Source organism: Hyaena hyaena, unplaced genomic scaffold, assembly GCF_003009895.1.
Source record: "Hyaena hyaena isolate Hyena2069 unplaced genomic scaffold, ASM300989v1 scaffold_1137, whole genome shotgun sequence".
Lineage (NCBI taxonomy): Eukaryota > Metazoa > Chordata > Mammalia > Carnivora > Hyaenidae > Hyaena > Hyaena hyaena.
This window is the reverse complement of record NW_024081770.1, coordinates 59,538-86,234: the sequence shown is the minus strand read 5'-3', so window position 1 is coordinate 86,234 and position 26,697 is coordinate 59,538. Positions and strand designations below refer to the sequence as shown.

The window sequence follows — 26,697 nt, the reverse complement described above, 5'->3', positions numbered from 1 at the left end:
AAAAAAAAAACAAAAAAAAAAAAAAAAAAAAAAAAAAAAAAAAAAAAAAAAAAAAAAAACATTACACTGGACACGCTAAAAAAAAAAAAAAGAAAAGAAAACTGCTTTCACAGTTTTTTATCTTCATAGAATTTACAATTAGAGAAGGTTTTCTCAGATATATTTGAAGAGTACATGAAACACAATTTGTTTTCCTCTTACCAGTTTATGTAATGTGTCCAGATAGTTTGGGATTATTAATGAGTAGATTTACGTAATTTAGCTTAAGGTGGATCAAGTAGTTTTAAATAAATTTTGAAATGTGTTAGTGTTTTTTTAATTATTTTCCTAAAAAAAAGCCTTATGAGAAAAAGAATAACTTAGGTGCAAGTCAGAATTCTCCATTTCAATAACCACAAAACCTTATAGTAGTTTTCCTAGAATAGCAGTTCTCAAACTTTTGACATCAGGAGCCCTTTACCCTCTTTAAAATTAATGAAGACCTCAAAGAGTTTGTGTATATGTGGATTATGTCTGTCTATATTTACTATATTAGATTTAAAGTGGATAAAAAATTTAATATTTCTTAATATATTTAAAAATAAAAGACTCCCCATTTTTTATTTCAAAATAAATAAAAATAATATTTCTTATTTTAAAAACAATATTACCAAAATAAATTTCAGTGAGAATAATTATAATATTTTACATTTTTGCAAAACATTTTTTTGATGTTTGACAGTAGAAACAACTAGCATCTCAGTCGGCTTCTGTTTCATATGTTATAATATCACATGTTATATATCTTCTGAAAAACTCCATTGTACGTTAATGAGGAAATGAGACTTAAAAAGGCAAGTAGCTTCTTGGAAGTATTATAAAAGGAGTTTTCACCTCTCAGACACCCTGAAAGAGCCTTGGGGACTCCCCTGTTCATGGACTACCTTTTGAGAATCACTGCTCTAGAAGCTAGCAGGTAGAGTGATGAGCAGCAAAGGAGCGGGAAGTTTGACCTTTTCTGTATTTCTGTGTTGTGTTTGAATCTTTTGAGCGTATATTAGTTTTGTTGTTTTAAAACATAAAAAAGAAAATGAAAAACCCCAAGAATATTATTGCCTTCTTCTGGGAGGTGGGACACTTACCTCCCAGAAGAAGGTAATAACATTCTTGGGTTTTGTTTTGTTTTGGGGGGGCTGGGTGGGACGGGGAAGGGCAGGGAGAGAGAGAATCCCAACCAATCTCCATGCTCAGTGCTGAGCACAATACAGGGCTTAATGCCACAACCCTGAGATCATGACCTGAGCTGAAATCAAGAGTCAGACACTCAACCAACTGAGTCACCCAAGTACCCCTTAATATCCTGTTTCAACAACAACACAATTCTCAGTTTAGTTTCTAATTAAATGATCTCAGAATACATCTAAAATTTAAATTTAGCTGATATGTTTTGAATAAGATCCTATCCAAAATATCAATAATTCAAGTCCTGGGTCATTTGCTCCCTTTTTGTCTAAGATCTGAACACACTTCACCGGTTTTTCACTCCGTAAGATGTCTTTGCTTTTGACTGTCTCAAAAAGGCACTGGCACAAATATGGATACTGAGCTACGCTTATCATTTTTCTCTGCTCCTTCAGATAAATCCAGAAATGGGAAGAACAGAGTCTCAGCTAATGCTTAGATTATCCTTGGACACTATAGCTGTCAGATTAGGAATTCTTGCTGCCCAACTTTATATTTGGTCCCAAAATATCTGTTCTTATTTCTTCTATTTCCTCAAAATTGGAGAAATGGGGAACAGTTCATAAACTGTTCACTGTAATTATTCTTTTTTAAATTTTTTAAACATTTATTTTTGAGAGACAGACCATGGGTGGGGGAGGGGCAGAGAGAGAAGGAGCCACAGAATCTGAAGCAGGCTCCATACTCTGAGCTGTCTGCACAGAGCACCAGGTGGGGCTCGAACTTATGAACTGTGAGATGATGACCTGAGCCGAAGTCGGATGCTTAACTGACTGAGCCACCCAGGTGCCCTAATTATTCTCTACTAAATGATTTTAAAAATGCATTTGGGGAGGATTTCAAAAATCTGTAATCAGACACTTTGTTCTCAAGGTAATAGAATAACCAAAAGCTTGAAAACTTACCAAGAAAATACAATAATTTGGCTCACGTTGGAGTGTAATTTTCTTCTTGAAAAAGCAAATATTAATCTAATAATTTTCCAGTGAGATATCCAAAACAGAGGCCTCAATAAGTAAATGAAATACTGACCTCATCTATTGAAACAATGAAATGTTCTAACTAGAGTAAAAAAGTTACTTTTTATTTTCAGCCTACACATAAATATTAACTCTAGTGAGTCATTTCTTTGATGTCTTTCAGGTTTATTCCCCCATAGAAAATACTTTTTCCCAAATACACAAGTGATATCTACTTATTGCATTAAAACATAAGAAAAAATTAAAATCACCTATAATCCTATCACTTTTATGTAGCTGCTGTTAACATTAACGGACCATGTTTTTTTTTTTAAACCTTTTTTTTTTTTTTTAATGTTTTACTTATTTCTAGGAGAGAGAGAGAGAGACAGCGTGAGCAGGGGAGGGTCAGAGAGAGAGGGAGTCACAGACTGAAACAGGCTCCAGGCTCTGAGCTGGCAGTCAGCACAGAGCCCGACGCGGGGCTCGAACCCACGAACCGCGAGATCATGACCCAAGCGAAAGTCGGACGCTTAACCGACTAAGCCACCCAGGCGCCCCCATGTTTTTTTTTTCTTTTCTTTTTTTTTAATTTTTTTTTAATGTTTTATCTATTTTTGAGAGAGAGATAGAGACAGCGTGAGCAGGGGAGGACGATCAGAGAGAGAGGGAGATCCAGAATCTGAAACAGGCTCCAGGCTCTGAGCTGTCAGCACAGAGCCCGACGTGGGGCTCGAACCCACAAACTGTGAGATCATGGCCTGAGCCGAAGTCGGACGCTTAACCAACTGAGCCAATCAGACTCCCCGACCATGTTTTGATTATATGTATAGCATCATCATATTCTACTTACTCTTGATAGCCTGATTTTTCAGTTGATAGAACATCAGGGGTATTTTTTCCATATCAGTAGATATAGATCCACATTGTCATTTTGAATCACTGCATGGAGTTGCCTCATAAGTCTGTACTAGTCTCATATGTGTTAGATATTTTTTACTATAATAAAATAATGCTCTAGTAAACTATCTGTCCTTATATCTTTTTATGCCAGATCTGATTCCTTTAGGGTAAAGATTTAGCTGTGGGATTGCTAAGTCAATGAGGCATGTTCTTCTTTTTCCAAAGAGTTTTTAATAAAATGGCTCCTCTTTAGAAAGATCATACCTGATTTATACCCCCTTTCTCCCATCTGATCTATTCTTGAATCTAATGATTTTTTTTAAAAATTATTATTTTGGTTTTCATATCTGAATACTTCTGAGGTTGAGGTTGAACATCTTTTCAAATGCCCTGCATGAGTTGCCTGTTCATGTACTTTGCTATTTTTCTATTGGAAAGTCACTGATCTGTGAGTGCTTTTTATAGTCTATAACACACATCTACTGTTTATTGTATTTGATGAATCATTTTCTTCTCTGTGCATTTAAGAATTATTGTAAGATATTACAGTTATAATTATTTCATAAGGATTGTAAGAAACTCTAGAGATTAAGTGTATTAAGGCTCTGGGATTTTTGATGTAGACCTTCCCTTTTGTCTGTTGCCCTCGGAGAGGTAAGCAAATATTTTTATGTAAGGCTAATTGTCTATGTGGTGGATGTCCATTCTTGTAAAGTAATAAATATGTTGAGGCATGTCCTATGGTTTTTTAAATTTCTGCAATCTCTGACTTCTTCTCTAAGACAAACCAGCCATTGTGTAACATATCTGTAAGAGGGGAAAACAAAATCCTGTGCTGACGTTTTTCTGACTGTTGCTGCTGCTTTTGGTCTCCTCAGGAACTTGCCATCGTTACCATGGCTCACTGTGTTTACTGTGATCTGTGTGATCTCACTCCCATGTCCATCCACATGAAAAATGGGCTGCCTCACCGTGGGCTGTATTTCCATTTATTTTCAGAGTATCCACGTCCTGGAGAGGACTGCTTCCTCCAGCACCGAGCCCTCTGTAAGTCGGCAGTTGCTAGAACCGGAGCCGGTCCCCCTCTCCAAGGTCAGTGGCGGAATGTGGTGCCTTCTCAGACAGCTTGATGCCTGCTCTGGGCCAGCTGAATTGTAAACAGGTCTTACACCTGACTCCCCTGAGGTATCTGTGATACCTGATGTAGCGCTGTGCTAACACATCTTTCTGCCTCCAGTATGTAAGGTTTCTCTGCCCTGTGGAAGGAAGGAATCCATGAAGGTGTATTTTGCTAGGACTTGCAAGGTTACAAAGATCCAAAATACTCTTGATTTTAAAGGAACAGAAAGTATTATCATTCCCCCGTTGGAGACATAAACAAATATTTCTATGCCAAGCCAATAGGGAGGAAAAAATCACTGGGTCCAACAAAAAAACAAAAAAATAACACCACCACCACCAGCGGTAACAACTATTACCATGATGGCCCCTGCACTGGGCACCAGGCACTGTGCCAGATGCTTAAATGTATCATCCCATAACCCTTGCAAACAGTTCCATGCAGTGGAGGTATTTATTACATTTACAAATAAGGAAACCAAGAATTAGTAACTTGCTCAAAGTCTGAAAAAGCTAGCAGCAAGTAGAAAAAGTAGCAGAGCAGGGAGTCAGATTTAGACCGTTTCAGTTCTAGGCCACCTGCAAGTAAAATAGTACCTACCCGGAGGGGCTGTTGGACTTGAGGGTTCCAGCCTCCCCCTTACATCTGGCCTGCCTCGCAGTGAGCTCTGAACAGAACACTACACATTATTAAGACCTCTTCCGTTTAATGGAAGCCAGCATTCTCCCGCTTCAGTCTTGTCTTTCTTGGACTAGGGAAACATCTAAATTCATTTATGCCTGAAATGCAAAAATCGTAAAGAAAAGCTGAGGAGAGGCCGTCCTGCTCACCCCCACCCCTTGCTCGACTCCCTACAATCTTCAGTGGGCTGTCTGTCGTGCAGAGAAGCTCAGCAAATAGACTGCATGGGGATTTTGAGTTCAAATAGAAAAATAGCACTTTATTTCCCCAAAATGACTTTGAAATATGTTGACCTGATTCTTCCACTTTGCTTTTCCTATATTAAACAGAATCCTTTAAGGAAAGAACACTTCCCTACCCAAGTGGTATGGAATATATGTGCTTGTGCTCTTCATATTTAGGAGATATTACAGGCTATGAAGTTTGTGTTATTGGACAGGAGTAGACTGCTAAACTAAGGAAAGGGGGGTACTAAACTTAAAAAATAATTTAGAGGGAAATAGAAAGTAACCTGATTTCTATTTGAATAGCTACTTGGTAAATACAACTAGTAATCTCTTTGAAAATATCAGCTCTCTTTTACAGGCAGCCAACAGAGAGAGAGAATAAATAAATACTGGGGCCATGGGAAAAGCAACTACCTTTTATTGGGCATCTACTTTGTCTCAGTCATTGGATCAGTACATATAGTCTCTCACACAATCAGCCTACTCGATGAAGTGACTACTGACATTCTTCTCATTTTACTAATGAGGAAACTGGGACTTGGCACCTAAGTAAGCTAGTTGTCCACAGTCAGAGAGCTGAGAGGTGTGTGACAGAGACCAGGATGGTGAGAGGTACACAGTGAAAAGAGAATGACACACACAAACGGCAAGGAGAATCACTAGGATGAAAATCACAAATAAGGAGGAACTTCCTGGTCGGTGAACACAGGGAGGCACTGGAGGATTGGCATACCTGCGGAGGGCATGGAAGTTCTGCACCCTTTCCCTGTCCTTGCCCTCTGTGTCCCTTCCACCTGGCTCTTCCTGAGTTATATCCTTTTATAATAAACTGGTGATCTAGTAAGTAAAATAAGAAGAATAAGAAGCAAATGCACACAAGACTTGCTTTGGTCCTTCATCTCCCACCAGCTACATCTCTAGCCTCTGTGGCATCTCACTTTATACTCCAGCTACATCCACCCGCACACAGTTCCCTACACTGGCCATGCTCTTTCTCTCCTCCACTGCCACATGGCCGTTCCTTCTGGAGTGCCGCTAGCTGAAACCCCTACTCTTCTAAGTCAGGGCCCCCAGGAATCCTGCAGATGCTGTTCATCACCTCCCTACCCCAATGCCCCCTCCGCCCCAGCCTGTCCCTGCACTTCCCACACCTATTACTTTATGTTACATCCTTTCTTACATCAGGTCCTCTAGAAGGATGACCTGAGACTGGCCTTAGGGTGTTTGTGAGTTATAGTGGGAGTGCCCTCTGGAGAAAGGGTAAGAGAAGAGGTTAGGGCAGCGCGATGCTGGCAAGAAGGAGTTTTGGCCAGAGTCCACCTTCAGTCCCATCCCACGGTGAGCCCTGGAGCATGAATTGTATCAGAGTTGCTCTTACTCTGAGGCAGGGATTTTTGTTCCCTCAGCTGTTGGTATTTTTGTGCCCTTCAGCAATTGAGTCTTGAGGGAGGGAGATGGTGAGGTGTAGATGCCCCAGCCATGGAGGAGGGGGATTCATGCCCAGGCACAACGGCCCCAGCTGCAGTAAATGGCAGTTCACGGTAGAAGGAGGGGACTTCCACAGCTGGCGCGTTGGTCCCCGGGGCTCTGAAAGGCATCTGGGTAGGGCGCCAACAGTATCCACTTCCCATTACTCCTCCATGCTGTTGCCCGCTCAGATCTTGCTCTAGAATTACACTGTTGTTGTTGTGTGTTTTGTATTAATATCACATCACTCAGGGCCTCATGAAATCAGAGGGTCCCATCCATTCCAGATACCAGAGCATCTCACCATCCCTTTGAGAAGAGATGGACTTCCTGGGCCCTGGTTGACACTAGAAGAACATTGTTTGAAGTACATGTTGTCCTGACTTGGGATTTGTTGAAATCCTTAGTTTGGTGCTTTCACCTCCTAAAGCACATTGATGTACCACTCTACTCCCAGCCCCACACTCATGCCTCTGGAATATACCCTTGAGAAAGAAAATGTCTCAGATGAACATATGAGGACTGTTATTAGGCTACTTTCTGGTTTTAGTTATTATTAGATTAAAAGTATATTTTAAATTTCTGTAATAGCAAAAATGTTTGCGTATCTGACTCAAGTCAAGTCCCAATATGATCACATTAGGGCTTTTGACTCTGTTTCTATTTATAAATAAACCTATGAAAATTGGAGACTTTTAAACAGAAAATTAATATCCTTTGAAATTACAAAAAATTCTTCAATTTTCAGGAAGTAATTTTAAGTTCCTTAAGATAGACCTAGTCTACTCAGCATAGAGGTGGGTCGTATTAAGTACAGAGATGGGCTGTTTTCATTTCTTACACACCTTATTTGTAACATTATCATCTGCAGTTATAATTGAAACGGAGAATGTTGTTTGGGCTTACCTTTTGGCCTCTTTGTCAGCTGGACAGCCTATTTAACTATGAGAACTGTAGTAGGATTCTTTTCAGTTTCTTTGGGTTTAGTGAGATTGGATCAAAGCAAATGGAGTTATTTGTTCAGAGCTACTGCATTTATGTTTAAGAAATACATTTTAACCTGTTGCCTTTTCTGTCTTATCCCTTTATTTCCCTCCTCTGTAGTTAAACTAAGAAAAACACTACTGTACTAGAAATCAATAGCCATAGCACCACAGGAACAAGCCGGTATTATGGTCTGAGTTTAATTAGAAAAAAAATCCAAAAAGCATTATACTTATTATTAAATGTTTCCTTTTTTACAAGTTATCCAGTTTTCTTCATCATATATATATATATTACTTTATTTTTTATTTACTGTATATGTATACACATACACTACAGAGATCATACATGTATATATACCCACATACCACACATACCACACACACACACACACACACACACACAGAATAAATGAAAAATGAACAGCCTTCAAATGACATCTAGTTAAAAATAAAAATGTTATTCTAGAGATACTATACATAGGGCTACTAAAAATAGAAATGTCATTAAATACAGCTGCTGTCTAAGAACAGAGAAAGCTCTAATGAATGTATTTACACATATACAGAGAGTTATTCTTTAATTATGTGATTATAGCAAACTTTTAAAAAGAAATCAGTAGAAATCCATCATTTTTATGAAATTTTTAAATCTACTTTCTTGGTGAGAGTAGAACCTAGTATCTTCTCTGATGATACAACATTATTCCTAAGCAATGCTCACTTGTTGAGGTGTAGTTCAGTATTTTAAAATGGGAATACCAGAGCACCCCACTTTGTGCTCTAGATGATAATGCCACCTGTACTGGTATTGTCCAAATTTTGTGGTATACAGCCTGAAATTGCTTCATCGGAAACATTTTTTTAAAAATTATTGCATTTGGGTGTTGTATGTAAGTGATGAATCACAACATCCTACTGAAACTAATGTTATGCTATATGTTAACTAATTGGAATTTAAATAAAAACTTTAAAATATATATGTCAGAAAAACGTTACTGTATCTAATTAACAGTTTTGACCAGCTCAACCACAGGTCATGACAGTATTATCTTTAAATAGAATATTATTTCTTGGCGGTACCTGGGTGGGTCTGTCAGTTAAGTGTCCAACTCTCTTTTTTTTTTAATCTTTATTTTTGAGAGAGACAGAGTGCAAGCAGAGGAGGAAGAGAGAGAGAAGGAGACACAAAATCCGAAGCAAGATTTTTTTTAAGGAGACACTAGCACATACTGTAAAGGGTTCTTAATGTTGCTAAACGAGTGTCACTAGTTCTGTTTCTGTAAGGTAAATAGTTCATTCACTGGGGACCCCTCAGGGATGACCAAGTAGATAAATAAATGACTCTGGTCTCAGATTGGTTTTCCTTGTGGGGTAGGGGACACTTAGAGTTGGATTTGGGAGGACAGAGGCATGATGTAGGCTCAGAGGGCTTTTCATAACCCAGGAGTGTCTCCTAGGCTTAGCAATGCTAGAATGAAGCATTGTTCAGCTGCACCTCCTAGAAACATAACTTACTGTGAAAAAACACCCCCCCATTTCTACCTACTTAGACTTAAACATAGATTTGACTTGGCCATAGGGCAAGCAGCTTCTGAGATGGAAGGAGCGAAAAAGGAAAAGAGGAATGGATGATACATATGCTAGCCTCTCCCTCCCTGTCCCCAGGGCCAACGTCAGTAACCGATCATGACACCTTTGCCTCTGGGCCTTGTCAGAGCCTCACAGTCCTTCAGCAGGTTCCGGGCGGCCACCACCTAGACACTTGTGCCAGCAAGTCCATCGCTCCCCAGGTGGATCCCATCAGTTCCTGTTGAGCCTTTGTTGTGTAATTGAAGGATGATTCCTGATAGACTATTTCTCTTCGGAAGGCAGTTTCCTGAGTCCGGTTGGGAGGGGGCATTCTGCAGAGATGCCTGCCCCGATCTGTGGGCTCATCCAGCTCTCTGAAGCTGAGGCAGCAGAGCAGGTTACACCGAGAGATTGTGCTTCCCTGCACTGGACGCAGTATCGTAGCAGTTGTGCATGGGACCTGACGTTTGCTCCTGCCTCTACTGCTTACTTTGTGACAACATGCCTGAGATCTCGAATGGGAGTGGTTGCCAGGTCAGCGGTTACTTCAGGGCTGCGTACCCAGGATGTCGCTGAGGGCCAGGCATCTGACACTGAAGCGGGCCTGGGGAGGGACTGTGGCAAACTGAACACGTCTGGAGAGCCATCCCTCAGGGCAGGCCCAGTGCTGCCAGATCTGATAAACTTGAACAAAACACTCAAAACTCAGATTTTTTATACCTGAAATCTGACTTTTAAATGTTGACAACTCATTAAAAAATTTATATTCATAGCCAAAACAAAACATTCCTATGAAAGAGGAAACCATGATTTGGCCTATTTTTAACAGAGGAGGGTGATAGTGTAGCCTTTAAAATCCCAGACTTCTGGCTTTCAAGTCTGGTGCTCTTTCCATGGGTGCCCAAGCGTGAGTGTTTCTCAGGATATGTGTCTCCAAAAGCATGGACTTCTGGGTGTCCTGTGGCGAGCAGGGCATTTCACGTACACTCTGAAATCCGTGCAGCCCGCAGCCGTGCTTTTAGCTGGGTAGGTGATGGGCCACTCAGACCACTGCAGCCTTTCCATTTTATACAGGAGGCCAGGTCTCCACACTAATTGAACATTTGTCATCAAAACAGCCTCACTTTAAAATGTTAAAGTGCCTTTGTGCCCAGAGATGAACTGTCTGGAAAAATGCATTTTAAGTCTTCTGAATACATACAATCAAAACTCCATTCTGCTCCAAGCCCCAGCTCCCAACCCATCTCTGATGGACCCGCATACATCCAGGTCTACCTGGAAACTCATTTTAACTTCACTTACAAGTGCGTCGCTGTGTCTGATGTTAGAATTTGCTCCAGAATGTGGTTCAGACTTCCGATGTGTCCAGTGTTGCTTCAAAAGCGGCTTCTACTTAAGAGTCCGCTTTGACTGTGTCATCAAACACAGAGAAACATGTGATTTGTTTTTCTTCTTTTCTCTCAGGAAGCTGACAGCTGGGAAATTATAGAAGGGCTGAAAATAGGCCAAACCAATGTCCAGAGACCAGACAAACATGAAGGCTTTATGCTGAAGAAAAGAAAATGGCCTTTAAAAGGCTGGCACAAGGTACCATTTTCATCATATTCATCTTGAGACCATCTTCGTCAATAGAGACGATCTTATTTGGTGTCATTAGGTGGGAAATGAAGAGAATGGTTGTATGTGTAAAACTAATTTTCAAAGCCTTTTTTTGTTTAACCATTTGGGCTACAACCCATTATACCCATTTAAGTCTGAGGTCAGTAATATCTGTATGCAGGGAAAACATATGTTATATTTAAAACCCAGTTTGTACATGTTGTTTATTTTACTTTTTTCATTTAAAAATAATATAGATATAGAAAAAGAATAATATGAATATATGCTTATTAAATATTCTCCAAAATAAGATGTTTTTGAATGCATGCATATGTTCTGTTCCATTAGATGGATCTATAATATATACCTCACCATTATTGAACCAATTCCCTGTTGCCGGACGTGTAGGATGTATCTGATTTTTTTTTACTATTATGATGTTCTGATGAACATCCTTATACACAAATTTCCATTTACATCCTTGGAATAAAGTCCTGGAATTACTGTTACCAATGCAAACTAAAGATGGAAAATCACTGATCTTGGAAGTCTCTTTACTGTCCTGAAAAGCATGTGGTTTATTCCTCTCTCCCCATCCTAAATCCTTTTTCCATCTTCCTGTTTTAATTATGGAGAAAATATTTTGTACTACACCATTGCAGTTACCCAAGTAACAAGAACTCTGTGATGCTAAGAAAGAGAAAATTATCCTCCATTTTCAATAGACCCTTCGATAGACCACCGGTAGCTTCTCTAAAATCACTGGAAGAGCAGGTTCATGTACTTGCCCTATCTGCTGATGGATTTCATCTTAGAGCAGATGGATCTATTGGCCCAAATGACTGGCTGATGGCTCTCCAAGCGGCCCCAAACAGGATGTTATGGATTATAGATTCCTTTGGAAATACAGTTTTTTACAGTCTAAGGGAAAAACTTAAAAATTAACAGACGGCAAATGCCCTGCTTTCCTGATTCTGTACGTGAAATAAAAACAAGTGAAGGGGGCTTCTGACTAATGTTCCTGTCAGAAGCCTTCTCAGTCTCCCTTGAACCCATAATATCATCCCAATACCAAGATTTCTTTCCACCCTTGTTCTTCCTTGGATTTTGGCCAGCTGACCATACTCTTTCCTAGAATCACCTTTTGCTTTTCATTCTGGCCTCACCACTTTGCAATTCCTCGAATCAGTGGCCTTGCTAATCTCTTCCCCCATGATCACACAAAAGGTTATCCCTGCTAACATTCTTTGATAGGTAGAAATGGAAAAGTAGAGAAAAGAAGTCAAAGAAACCAATGTTACATGAATCACTAACTTTAATTTAATATCTCAGATCCACATCTCAGTGGTTCAACAGCCATTTTTTCTGAGCCAAACCTTTGAGCATTTTTCTACCCCAATAGTAGGAGGTTCTCAACTGGGGTTACCTTTTCTCCTGGTCTCTAGCACCATCAGATATTTATTTAAGCATCAGCATATTTGATTGCCCAAGTCATGGGTGATTGAGTAATCAAGTCTTTTTCAGCTGTCGTGATGCTTTCTTCGGGTGCTTGCTTGTTGCCTCCCAGAACCTGTCTGAAAAGTGTTTTCATGGCCTTCTTTGAGTTCTGTGCTTGACCACCTGACACCTCAGCAGCCAGGTGGTCCTGAATCACATAAAACCTTCCCAGCAGAGAAATTTTCCAGCAATAAAAAGACTCCCTGCACGTTTAGAGATCTTAAGAGGGCACTGGACCCATTGTTTGATTGGGCCCTGAGAACTGCTTATTCCCTTGGGAATTGTCCATGGAAAGGGAATTAGCAGTTTTCCTGAGTGTTTATGGAGCCACAATGGCTAGATTCATTTGGGATGGCCCGAGAGCATCTTGCAGGAGACAGAAATTGCCAAAAATCTCTCTCTCTCTCTTTTTTTACCCTTAATGTAATTCAGAAAATTTTTTAATCTCTTTTGCCAATAGTGAAATGCAAGCATTTTGCTACATGGCAATACAAATATATTGCTAACGCTCCTCCTTAAACTTTCCAGATAACTTATTACTCACAGATCTAATTCACTGGCTCCTGTAACAGACTTGAGCATTTTCAAGAATTTTCTGTGGTATCCAGGGAAGTGCAGGGGAGTTTATATCCAGAGTGAACAATTCCCTGGAGAGAAGCTCCTCACAGAATCACTGTGACCTGAAGTCATTCAGGAAGTCTTGGCTGTGGGCCCCGAGATGCCATCCTCTAAGCCCACTCCCTTCAAGGAAAAGCATGGTGAAAGATTCCATCCCCATCAGGTTGTACATAAAGGGACCCTAGTAAGCTAATAGTGTGGAATTCAAGCTCAGATTTCCTTACCATTTAATGTGACTGAGTGTGGCCAGGTATATTGAATTCAAATATGTTAAAATGATCAAACATATTGATTATTAAATGCCAAGCAATGTTAGACCCATACTTGTGAATGTTTTATAGAATTCAAAATATAGACGGTAACTGGCCACTGTTCGGTTCTTGCAGCGGTTTTTTGTCCTGGATAATGGGATGTTAAAGTATTCCAAGGCACCACTTGATGTAAGTAGCTCACGGGACATGTTTCAAAGATTGTTTTAAAGTGAGTAAACACCACAGTTGTGTACACCTTGTGGCATAGCTACCAGCTTTGTGCTTTTCTGTGCCTGTAAGATTTAATAAGTTACCAAACTTCCATGTCCCATGGAAGGTGTGTTTCATGCTTAAGCTCAAGCTAGCATAAAAATCTCAAACCGGAGCATGAAGATTTAATTTAACAATTGTGATGTGTGTTTTTCAGAACAGAAGGTTACACCTAAAAGTGATATACTAGTGAAAATCACCCCTTCTGTCGTGGAGAGAAAACCCAAATAGACTTTTGTTTTTTTCTGCATCTCTCAATAATGCTTCATGTGCTTTTTTTGAGATTTAAAGCAACCTTTGTTCTTGTCTATATCCTTTGAAAACCTATCTTATGAACTTCATTTCTGTCTCATGCATCCTTTCATCTTGGGAATTTCAACTCACTAAAATTATTACAGAGTATTTATCTTTAATATAAGAAGTAGTTGTTTGCATGTAAAACTGTAAAATGCCATCCTTCTTATCGTGGTGGAGGGAAAATAACAGAGGACTCAGATTTCAGTTTGTCCCCATCTCTTTCACTGAATCAGCCGCGTTTCCTTGATCAGACAAGGGCAGCCAGAGTGAGCGCTGACTGCTCTGTGGTCTTAGTCCCAGCTGCCCGGTTCTGCCTCAGCAGCTGTCTTCTAGTTGATTACTTGGGGGATGTTCTGGGTTGTGGGTCAAAGATTGACCATGGTTATTTTAGGAACCACTAAGCCTATCTTTTTCGGGATATAAGCTTTGCAATCTAGAATTATGAAGATTAGCATTATAAATTATGCCACAGAACTAAGAAATAATAGTCTTGGCTGCCTGGCTGGCTCAGTTGGAAGAGCATGCAACTCTTGACCTTGGGTCATGAGTCCAAGCCCTACACTGGATGTAGAGATTACTAAAAAGAAATAAACTAAAAAAAAAAAGAAGAAGAAGAAGATGAAGAAATGAATAGTCTTGCTTATTGAAACTGGTGTGAAGTCACAGGAACTTCAACTGCCCTCAGATGAAGGACCTTGACCATTTTTCTCTGTGTAAAAGAGGTGTGGTATTCCATTTCCCAAAGCTAAGCTAAAGATTACATTAAGTTCACTTCAGTACAGAAACATATCAAATCATATATCCTTCTAGCCTATTTACTAGTCTTCTGACTTCAGATTCAAAAGGGGAAGGTCCATGGAAGCATTGATGTTGGACTCTCGGTCATGTCAATTAAAAAGAAAGCTCGGAGAATAGACCTTGACACAGAAGAGCACATCTACCATTTGAAGGTAAAGTCACTTTTCAGTAGTTTTTCTGCCACTCTCAGGGAAATTCACTTGCCTGTGTCAGTGGTAAACAGATTGGTTTCACCATTACCATCTCCTCATGTTCATTGTTCTAGGTGAAATCCCAGGACTGGTTTGATGCGTGGGTCTCCAAATTGCGTCATCATCGATTGTATCGGCAGAATGAAATTGTCAGATCACCAAGAGATGCTAGTTTTCACATATTTCCTTCAACCTCCACAGCTGAATCCTCACCAGCTGCTAATGTTTCTGTTGTGGATGGAAAGGTATGACTCTGTATAAAAATCAGCCTGGAAACTCCTTGGAAATTATGTGGGCACATAACAGTATCATTTGACAAACCAAAAAGAGAAGATTTATTTTGTAAACTAACCCTCACAACACCAGTGACATTTGGCATCAGATTTTAGGTTAGGTAGAAATGTGGATCACCAAGAGAATTAATAGTTACTTTTCCTTTCTATGAATGGACCACATCCTAATTTTATATGGCTTTGTAGGGATATTAGGAAGTAAAGTGAACATTTGGCCAATCAGCCCCTGGGAGTTGATATTTTCCTGGGTGGTAATAAGAAGACCGCAGTTTTGAAAATGAAACTTGCTTCCCTACCTTGAGCTGTATGTATATGTATATGTATATGTATATGTATATGTATATGTATATGTATATGTATATGTATATGTATATGTATAATATATGTATACATGACCCAGAGAGAGACCATTGAATTCACCCATGAAGTTAAGGTAAGTCGGCTAAAGAATGTGACCATAATATATATAGTAGACTATCTGAGTGATAAGCCATTGTGTTAAGCATTTGACACTCATCTCTAATCTTTAATATAGACTAAGCTCAGAGACAGTAAACACTTTTTTCAAAGAAATGACATAACCATTAAACAGCTGAGCCAGAATCTGAATCTTCCTCTCTCTTGTTTCCAAAATCAGTGCCCTTTCCATTGTGCTAAGTACCAGATTAAGGGAGGCTGAAGTTGTTCTTTGCCCTGTATCAAGAGTTCATTTTTTATGATGCTGAAAAGCTAGAGGTGTTGCCTGTTAAAAACCGAGGTGAAGGCAAGAGGCAGGAAGACCGTTGTTTCTGCCTTTGATTCAGTGATTTAAGTTTTCTGAACCATAGCCACACTGCCGTGCCCAGGGGTGTTCCAACTTCCCACTTGGCACCTGATATTGGGAACACAGACATCTGTGAATGAATAACTGGCTGCCGTAAAGAGTTGGGTTTAAGAACCTTTCAGAGAAGATTCTGCTTTTCCCTGTTTTATTTAGGGATGTATGTAATATATATCCAAGCGTCCTTAGCAAAACATTGAAAAACCTCATGGAATTTGCGAGATTACTCAAATTAGATTACATGAAATACCGCTGTATTCGCTATTTACTATTTTTTAATGTTTTCTATTTATTTTTGAGAGAGAGAGAATAAGAGCATGTGTGAGCAGGAGAGGGGAAGAGAGAGGGGGAGACAGGATCTGAAGTGGGCTCTGCGCTGACAGCAGAGAGCCTGAGGCAGGGCGCAAACTGGCTCAAACTCACAAACCATGAGATCATGACCTGAGCTGAAGTCAGATGCTCAACTGAATGAGCCATTCAGGCATCCTCACTATGTACAATTTCAATGGGAATCACTTAAGTAATCTTTGTTAAATCCCATTAATTACATTTCACAAGGCTCTTAAACTTATATAATTCTGGTGGTAGCCTTGCCAAGGATTGTTTAACCAACATCTTCCTCCTAGGACCAAGGTATTGGGTTAACTCTCATACTATCCAGTTCTGAAGTGAAAAAGGAGATTAGAGGGTAGGAAGTAGGGCTCTTACTGAGTGACCCAACACAAGATGATTAAGATAGTCCTTAGGTTTCTCTGGCCCCCTGCGTTCTCACCACAGAATAGAATGAATCCAGGGTTAGTCCAAACTAAACAAGAAATATATCCCAGATGGATATTTTAAAAATATGAACGTTTAATCCTTTGTTTAATCCTTTAAGATGCTTCTGCCTGCATCTTTGGCATAGACTATTGATAAAAGATGTATTATTTTCATCCCTGTGTTATTTATTAAATAACTTGGGTGATACCCAAGAATGGAGAACTGAAACCAGTTCCTCTCCATTGTTTGCCTTGTAATAAGAAAGCTCTTTAGCTCTGGTTTTCATAGAAGATCTATTGCTGTAGTTACAAATGACATACCTCTAAAGATTGAACTTGGTGAAAGATTTCCATGATGCTTAGCAGAACACAATAAAGAGTGAAGAGAGTTTTTTTTTTTTTTATCACTTGGCTTGCATTCTAAGTATCAAATTATGAGAGTCCTGAGCATTAATTGGTATGTGGCCCCGTATAGGTAATAAGTCTGGGTTTGCTAAATGCATGCATCTTTCGGTTGTTGACGATTTAGGACAGACACAATCAATTGTAATTTAATATGAAAGTCAAATATGGAGTTTTGAAGTTGTTTCAGCTTGTTCAGAAGTAAGTTCCTGCTTTTTCAAGTAAGTGTTCACTGAACTCACTGCATTATCTCCTTACTATACTTCCTGCATCTTCATTTCATGTAAAATCCTTTTATTGGAAAGTCTATCAGCTGTAGACAATACTAATTTGCCGAGACTGCCTTTTTATATATTACAGTTTGTAATATGCATTCAAAGAATTGCAAGGTTGCTGGATGGTGGTTAATGCATTTAGGAATCACATGTGGCTGATGAGGCCTTGAGCTGATGATCATAAGGAAGTGAGAATGTCTGGAAAGGAAAGGCCTTCAGTCATGAATCAGAAGTCCTGTAATAAGGACCCCATGTCCAATACAATTCACTGAGCAATTTAAATTTGTTGGGAATTTGAGCTGGCAGACCCTCAAGATATAAGATATAACATACTTCAATATTGTCCCTTTCCTTGTATGGTGGAGATAGAGGCTTAATGAGAGTATCATGACTTACGAATTTTGGCTTCACTGAGCAGGTACACATTTAGCCCCGAGGCTTCCTCCCTATTTCAAGTGTGCCCTTTCTTCTTTTCTTTTGATGTCACTTTGAGGATACCTCAAAAAGTTGTTTAAATCACTTCAATATGCTGTTCCTACTTAACCGTACACTTCTTGTTCATTGTAGGTGCAAGCAAACAGCTGTCCATGGCAGTCCCCTTTACCATGCAGCAACAGCCTCCCCGCTACCTGCACGACCGGCCAGAGCAAGGTGGCCGCCTGGTTACAGGACTCAGAAGAAATGGACAGGTGTGCAGAAGGTTAGTTCTTGCCCAGGGCAGGCTCTTAAGAGAAGCTATGAGAACAGAAATGAAAGAGGTGAATTGTCACTTGTGGGGATGAGCACTGAGTGTTATGTGGAAACTAATTTGACAATAAACTATTTGTAAAAAAAAGAAAAAAAAAAAGCAATGAAAGAAATTGATCAAAATAAATAAATAAATTTTTTAAAAAGTCACAAAGAAAAAAAAAAAAAAAGAAAGAGGTGAATTGTGGCTGCTGCGTCCTTCCCCCTCCAGCCTCCTTGTTTGCCTCCTCCTTTCTTGTTCTTATTTTTCTACACCAGCTGCTTCCCCTTCCCGTGACTCTGGCTTCCTTATCGCCCCTCTCCACTTTCGTTCTCCCGCACCCTCCCAACTACTGAATCTGGTCTCCTCATTCCCCTGCCTTCCACTCCCTTCTGCCTTGGCCTTCTCACCTCCCTCCTCACCACCAGCAACTTTCTTTCTTCCTTAGCCTCCTTCTTTCTACCTGCCCCCCCCACCCCCCCACCCCCACCCCCTCGCCCCACCACCACCCTGGGGGCAGTCTCACAGCCGTGTGCAGCCCACAGGGCACCTCCACCTTTGCTCCACCCTCACCCTCTGCTGCCAAGTCCCTTCTACAGCGTCCTTTTCTGCTGCTTCATCTTGTCCTAGAGCAAGTGTATGTCTTCCGACAACCCGCACTAAGTAGCAAAAATTATATGGCATCTTCAACAGACACATGAAACGATGCTCAGCATCCCTCCTCATCAGGGAAATACAAATCAAAACCACACTGAGATACCACCTCACGCCAGTCAGAGTGGCTAAAATGAGCAAATCAGAGAACTCTAGATGCTGGCGAGGATGTGGAGAAACGGGCACCCTCCTGCACTGTTGGTGGGAATGTAAACTGGTACAGCCCCTCTGGAAAACAGTGTGGAGGTTCCTCAGGAAACTAACAATAGAACTCCCTTATGACCCAGCAATAGCACTGCTAGGAATTTACCCAAGGGATACAGAAATGCTGAGGCATAGGAGCACATGTACCCCAATGTTCATAGCAGCACTCTCCACAATAGCTAAAACATGGAAAGAGCCTAAGTGTCCATCAACAGATGAATGGATCAAGAAGATGTGGTTTATCTATACCATGGAATACTACATGGCAATGAGAAACAATGAAATCTGGCCATGTGTAGCAACATGGATGGACCTTGAGGGTGTTATGCTGAGCGAAATAAGTCAGGCAGAGAAGGACAAATACCATATGTTTGCACGTATAGGAGGATTAGGAGGAACTTGACGGAGGACCAAGGGGGAGAAGAAGGGCGGAAATGGTGGGGGAAAGGGAGAGAGGCAAACCATGAGAGACTCTTGAATGCTGACAAAAACTGAGGACTGATGGATGTGGGGGGGAGGGGGGGATGGGCATGAAGGAGGGCACTTTGGGGATGAGCACTGAGTGTTATGTAGAAACTAATTTGACAATAAACTATTTGTAAAAAAAAAAATAAATAAAATTAAAAAAAATAAAAATGAATAAAAAACAAAAAATAAATAAATAAAGTCAAAAAAAAAATTATATGGCATCTTCTAGCCACAGTTACCTGTTACTGGTGTTACACTGTGGGACAGTTATTAAACGTTCCTAACTTATACACGATTCCTTCACTCTGCCATCTCTGAGCCTCCTAATCTCCAGAAACTTTTCTACACCCTTGTAATAAGCCTGACTGAGCATTTTGGTCCAAACTGCCACAGACCATTTCTATTTTTTGAGACAGTTTTCAATTGACCTTCTAAACTGAGAAGACAAGGATAACATAGCAAGGATTTAATAAAGCTAATTTGATTTAATTTTTTAAAATTATTTTGTGATGATATTGGGCCTAACTTATTTATATTAAAGTATTTTCTTTTATGAAGTTATGGTTAAAGTAGATGTTAAATTATTTTCTTACATCCTCAATTAGAAAAATTAAAGTGTGACAATTCATGTTGATCCCAACCCCCAAATCTGGTTGGGCACATCCTAAACTGAGTCTTTATGTGAAAATGTGATTTTAAGCAGGATGTTATATTCATAAAGCATGTCCAGCTGGCATTCCATTCAAAGGCTTTTACTTAAATGTATTCACAAAACACAGAGACATTCATTTGAGTATATGCACTGCAGGTTGGAGAAGGAAGCCAAACCTCACTGTCTTGAAACACTGTAGTCTCACCTTAGCAGTGGTTCTAGATGTTTCCTCTCTGCTAACATCTGCAGTTTTGTACACACTCATGGTATTTAACATGGCTGCCTCCTTTGCTGACAAGATTGACACCGTCCAATGGGACAAAATCCATTCATCTGACCAAAGTGAAAAGACATTGACTTTGATGCCAGGAAAGCCCCCTGGCTGTTGGGGGAGAGAGGGATGCATTTGTGTCCCTGTGTGCTCTGGAATACTCCATAACCCTTCCTGTGTCTTCTCCCCTGTCTCAGGGGTGGTCCTGCCTTTCCCCACCCTGACTACTCTACCTGTGTCCTCTATCCTGCCTTTCCATTTCTGTCAGGATTTAGCGCAGTAATTTCCTCTTCTCCAGGAGACAGCCTCATCTTTCATTCATTTCTGCTCTCCGTCCATAGACTCCAGCTTCTCTCCATAATTTGATGTTTGCCCTTTTTGCTCAATGAAAAAGGCATTCTTGATAGCAAGAGGCCAACTGGTCTCCACTCTGTTCTCGGACCTCATCCTCTGACCTGCCCTGTAGAACCTTCTCCATGAGCCTTCTCCCTTAGGCCCCATGAAGTTTTCCGTTTTCTCCAACTGCTCCTCCTCCATTTTCCTGGATTCTCATCTGGACAGCCTTGGTCGTGGGGATGATCAAGGTTCAGTCTTCTGCCTTCGGCTTCTGTAATAGTCACTCTGGGAGCTCGTTATGGGCCAGACACTGAACTGAGCACTTTACATATATGGTTTATGTAAATCTTCACAGTAGTACCCGGCAGGAATTATGAACCATATTTTGATAGATAGGGAAACTGATGCTTTGAGAGTTCAAATACCTAGCCCATGTTACACAGCAAATACTTAGGGAGAGCTGGAGGGCCAGGGCAGGCCACCTGGATTCTAACAACTACACTCTGCACTTTGGAAGTGACAGACACGCTCATAGTTTCAGCTGGGATCTCTCTTCTGATGAGATAGTGGTGATGGTGATGGTGATGGTGATGGTAGTGGTGGCAGCAACGGTGATGGTGGGTAGGGACGGTGGCAGCGATGATAGCGGCAGCTAATAGGTATCGGGCTCTTCTGTGTGACAGGCGCTATCATAGGTGTTTTGTGTACATCAACTCATTCAGTCCTCTCAAAGCCATTTTACAGATGAGAAAACCTAGATACAGGGGAATCAACTCACTCTGACCAAGCAGCAATGGCTTGTTCATCAAATTATGGCTTGTTCCGCTCACACAGCAACGGCGGAACTGGGGTTCAAGCGTGGGTGGTCTAACTCCAGAGCACCTGCACCATATCTCTCTCAAAAAGACTGAAAACTGTATGAATCTCAGCTCCTCATCCAGACTAGGCTACGTTCCTGCCTCCTTTCCTCACCGCTGGCTCTGTCTGTGTGTGCTCCCTGTCACGCCCCTCCTCTGCCTGTCTGAAACCAGCCTCTGTCTCCTCCCTGAAACAGCCCCAGCTGCTGGGCTTCCCTGTTTTGGTTAGTGCTGCTGTCCTAACCACCTCTGAGACCTCAGAGGTTTTTTTGGCCCTCCCACTCTGTTCATCTATCCCAAACTGAGTTCTTTTATTTCTTTGAAACCACCCACCCTTACCCACGCCCTCATCTGCCCTTCCTCTCAAGTTTCTTCCCTCCTCAGACCCGCCGCTCACCCACTCTCTGGCCAGTAAGCAGCCTCCTGGCTGGCATTCTCGTCCTCAGTCTCTTGCTCTGCTGCTCCACCTCTCACAGGCTCATGGGAAATTGCTGTTCTTGAACGCTTTTGCAACTCTGGACCAGCACTTACTTTTATTAGTGTTTATTATTTATTTTAGAGAGTGAGAGAGAGATAGAGGGCAAGCACGGGAGGCGCAGAGAGAGAGGGAGACAGAATCTGAAGCAGGCTCCAGGCTCTGAGCTGTCAGCACAGAGTCCAACATGGGGCTCAAACCCATGAACCATGAGATCATGACCTGAACCTAAGTCAGACGCTTAACCGACTGAGCCACGCAGGCTGGCATGTAATAGGTCATTGCACTCAGCTGTAAGATGTAGATATAACTTCCCCCAGCTTTGCAGAAGAGGAAAATGAAATGCATGCAAGTTAAGGAATTTTCCCAAGCTTACACAGCTGCCCTGGTGAAGATGAAGGACTAACCCCGAAGCCAGTTCTTTGCCCGTGACATACTTCTCCCATCAAGACTGACATTTCTTTAAATAGCTTTTATGCAAAAATCCCTCCAAGTGGTTCTCCATGGGCTCTGCAACCCAAACTACTTAGCCCAGCCCTTTACATCTACCCTTCAGGGGTGCCTGGGTGGCTCAGACGGTGGAGCATCTGACTCTTGATCTCGCTCAGGTCTTGATCTCAGGATTGTGAGTTCAAGCCCCATGTTGGGCTCTGCACTGGGCATGAAGCCTACTTAAAAAATATATAATAATAATAATAATAATAATAATAATAATAACATCCACCTTCCAGCTTTCAGGCCCTACCTACCCTTTCCACTTTGCTTTCCATTGGCCCAACTGAACTTATTTGCTATTTCTTGGACATACTTGCATATTCCTTCCTCTGTGCCTTGGCACACATTGTTCTTTCCCACCTGCAGGGCCCTTTCTGTCCTTCTCCACCTTTCTCTTTTGCTGAATCCTTCCCATCAATCCTCCAGACCTAGGAAAGTTTCCACTGTCTCTTTTAAGTGTGCTCTGATGACATCAAACCATGATAACTCTCTGTTTTCTAAACTCTCACAACACTTTTTTTTTTTTTGGTCTCTCCTAATCATTTCATAGAGTCCCCAGTATTGAGGTTTGTACTTCAGAAGTTCATCATGTAGCATCTTGAACCCATAAAATATCTGATTTATAGTGCTAATCCTCAAAGTGGCAGACCATTCATAGATCTGAACTTAAATCAGTCCAGATCTCAGTTACGTAAGGGAGTTGCTTGGCTCTTGGAGAGTATTTTTCCCCCATGGAAATGAAATGTTAAATTAGGATTCGTATGCCAGTGTTGAAGATGGATATGTATTAAAACATAGAAAGTGTTTATTTGTTGTTGTTGTTTTTTAACAGAATGTATATTCCATGAATCTTACTTGATTGCTATTTCCTCTGTACTTAGAACTGTAGTATCTCCCATCAGTGGTCTCTAAATGAAATCATAGGATGATAACTTTGGACATACCTTCATTTATTTAACCATTCCACAGCTAGACGACTTGTTTCTTTTTGGAACAAGGTAGAGCATGTTGGGAAAATAAGTACATTGCTAGATATTTAGGTTTTTACTGTTCCCTATTATGAACTATCTCAGCAGTTTTTTTTTTCTTGGCATAGTTTTTCCTTTTTCCCTATTGCTAAAATTAGATTTAATCTTAGTTTAAAGAAATTCTAGAGATTTCTTTTTTTTTTTAAAGGTATTTCTGTTGCCTTTGGCAAAATTTTATAATCCTATGTACATCCAGACACTAGGTGAACAGTGAAATCCCGCCAAGGAGTTCATCTCTCCCATATTTCGAGTGATAGAAATGGTGAGGACTGATGCGGCTTACTCCAAATTAAGGCCCTGCGGCATGATTAACCACAGAGGGATCAATACTCCTCTGCGTTTTTCCATCTACCACCTCACTTGCTACTCAAAGACAGAAAGGGAAGGGGGGGTATGTTACTGCCACCACTTGGCAGGTGAAGAGACTGCAGCCAGGACATGTAAAGTCAGTCCGTGTCTCCTGACTCTTAGTTTCAGGTCTCTTGCCTTGAATCACGTTCATTCATGAAGTTCTCTTTCCATTCTGTTAGAAAAAGAGTGGATGTTATTTTGATGGTTTGAAGCCCCGTTTCCAGATTGCTATGCTACCTCCATACACCGTTTGTGTACAATAATCACACTTAGTAGGAAGCATGGATGTCATATTCACTGGCTGGAAGGCTCAATGCATGGATAATGTGAAATAATGTCCCTGCTAGCATGGTGCTTATGATACAGTTTTGTTCTTTAAAATGCAAATTAGGGGCACCTGGATGGTTCGCTCGGTTAAGCATCCAACTCTTGATTTCAATTCAGATCACGATCTCACAGTTCGTGGGATTGAGCCCCATGTCAGGTTCTGCGCTGATGGTACAGAGTCTGCTTGGGATTCCCTCTCTCCCTTGCTCTGCCTCTCCCTTGCTCATGCTCTCTCTCTCTCTCTCTCCCAAAATAAATAAATAAGCATTAAAAAACATTTAAATAAAATCAATAAAATCCAAATTAAAATGTAGGCACTTTCTAGCCCATCTCCCTTCTCCTCTTCCCTCTAGCCCTCCATCCTTATTTGCACTCCTTTCTTTCCTCTTTCCTTTCCTTTCCTGCTCTCTATTTCCTACCCTCCTGAGCCACTGGACCCTTGTTTTCTCATAGGGAAGAGAATGGGGGCACAAGGGCGTGGCCTCCCCTGAAGGTGGTGGCAGGTGCTGTCTCCGTCAGTACTCTCCTTCCCACACCTCCATGGGGCTCCCTCTCTGAAGGAATTCAAAGGCCATTGATGGCCAATAGCTCTCCGAATAACAACCGTAGCCCTTGAACAGCCCACCTGGGCTCCATGCTCAGGGTCAGTGTAAAGAAGAGGGTATGGCCTGGCCCTAAAATTCCTGCTACCCTGGTCTCCATAGAGCGTGCAGTGATTGGGAGTCCTAGAAAGACTCTCGTAGTAGTTACTCCTCTGTTTTTATATCCAACAAAAAAGCCAAAAATCCCTCAAACACAACTACCTATGTTATTTGGCTAAATAATCTTTAGCCATATTTAATAACAGTATTTTGCTGCCTATACTATATCTGTAAAAATGCAGATCCTTGACATTCAGTGAGAAACAAAGAAAATATAAATGAAATTTTCACCAAAATTTGACTGACTTCATATTATAACTACTTTATAATATAACTAACTTGTAGACTTGTCCTATTACGATCTCTTTATAAATAGTATACATCCAAAAGTAATCACATAACTACAGCCATGTTCTGAATGTTGATAATTGTGTAAGTAATACTAATAACTCAATGTTCTTGGCTGTATTTAATTTCATGTGCCAAAAGTCCGTTTTTAAGAGTGATATTTTATTATGCAAATCTTTAAAATTCTCTCTTGTTCAAATACAGTCAAAAATTAAAAATAAAGTTAAAAGCCATTTCTTCATTAATCATTAATTCAAACAATAAGTTTCATGCCCAGGTGATTCTGGTGCTGCTGGGCCAGGGAACACACTTCAAGAATCTTTGGTTGTGTTTGGTATAGCATCCCTCATAGATTTTAAAGAAATCATTCATTGCAACATTGTTAGCGATCTAAACCACAGACAAATATGTCTGGCTTTGTATTCCATCTCATATTTCTGAACTTGACTTTGACTCCATCTAAATTCCAGGTAGCCACCTTATAAACTATTTTAGGAGCAGGTAGATAGGTTCCCAAGATTAAAACCATACAACTGCTGCGGTTCCCTTGAGTGTGCTTCCTATGTGAAAAGGGCCACCTGAACAGGATAGTGAAGAAACACAATTTCACTGAGATTGTAATGACTAGCTGTTAATTTTAAGTAGGCATTGACTTCATTTAATCCTCAATGCTTTTAAGGTTCTATTCCAGAGAAGGGCCTATTTTGTTTCATTTGCCAGTAGCATCATTATGTAAACATGGATCTACCTAATCATACTTGCCATAATTTGGATTGACTGTCTTTTATTACCATCCCTGCCCCTCCCTGCCCAGTTCTAACATATTTTTATTTCTGATTTTTCTTAGACCTTGCACACTGCCAGTCAAACCTTGTGGAACTTAGCAAACTCCTGCAAAATTTGGAAATACTTCAGAGAACTCAGTCAGCACCTAACTTTACTGACATGCAGGTAAACATTACCAAAAGGAGTTTAAGTCATTAACACAGAATTTTTACTGGATTGTTCTATGAATATATAAGGTAACATTGAAAAGGAAATGACTAATACAGTACAAATGAATCTACATTCTGGAGTTATTCTTAATATTTTTGATTTCTTGGTGTCATTATACTAAGATATCTATTTTGACATATTAATGTATATTTTACATTAAGTACAAACTAGTAGAAGAAATAAATATGTGAATTATTCTTCCATATTTGTGTTACATTAGAAATAATAGCTTTGAAGATACATCTTAGTCTCAGAATTGCTGCCATCTTTTTATGTAAAAAAAAAAAAAAAACAGCTGTAGATCTCTAATCTTGTTTTCCTTTTGTATAGCAGACAAACATATTGTATGATCAAGTTCTTATCTCTGCTTTTAATGCCCACTTTGCATCAGATACGACCTTCTCTCCTGGCTGGTTTGCTTTAGGTGGTTAACAAGGATTCTTTACTAACATGCTATGCTCTCTTTGTCTGTATCTGTATCATGTGTGTGAACTTAATAATACTTTGTTGCTTTTTAACTATTTGTGTAATGTAGGCTAACTGTGTAGATATTTCAAAGAAAGACAAGCGAGTCACAAGACGATGGAGAACAAAAAGTGTCAGCAAAGATACAAAAATACAACTGCAGGTACAGACTTTACTTTTCCTTCATTCATATTTTTATA

General features: G+C 40.4%; 1 protein-coding gene across 6 annotated transcripts in view; it reads left to right on the top strand.

Moving 5' to 3' along the window:
- OSBPL6 (oxysterol binding protein like 6) overlaps positions 1–26,697 on the top strand; it is a 218,629-nt gene that overhangs the window by 144,478 nt on the left and 47,454 nt on the right. For 5 of the 6 annotated variants that reach the window (XM_039222481.1, XM_039222480.1, XM_039222479.1 and 2 more), the window contains 8 exons: positions 4,083–4,175; positions 10,598–10,720; positions 13,234–13,287; positions 14,502–14,615; positions 14,729–14,899; positions 17,770–17,902; positions 25,884–25,987; positions 26,568–26,660. In XM_039222481.1, the coding sequence (XP_039078412.1) occupies positions 4,083–4,175; positions 10,598–10,720; positions 13,234–13,287; positions 14,502–14,615; positions 14,729–14,899; positions 17,770–17,902; positions 25,884–25,987; positions 26,568–26,660 (885 nt within the window). The remainder of the gene's footprint in view (positions 1–4,082; positions 4,176–10,597; positions 10,721–13,233; positions 13,288–14,501; positions 14,616–14,728; positions 14,900–17,769; positions 17,903–25,883; positions 25,988–26,567; positions 26,661–26,697) is intronic. The other variant, XM_039222482.1, reaches the window with a different exon arrangement.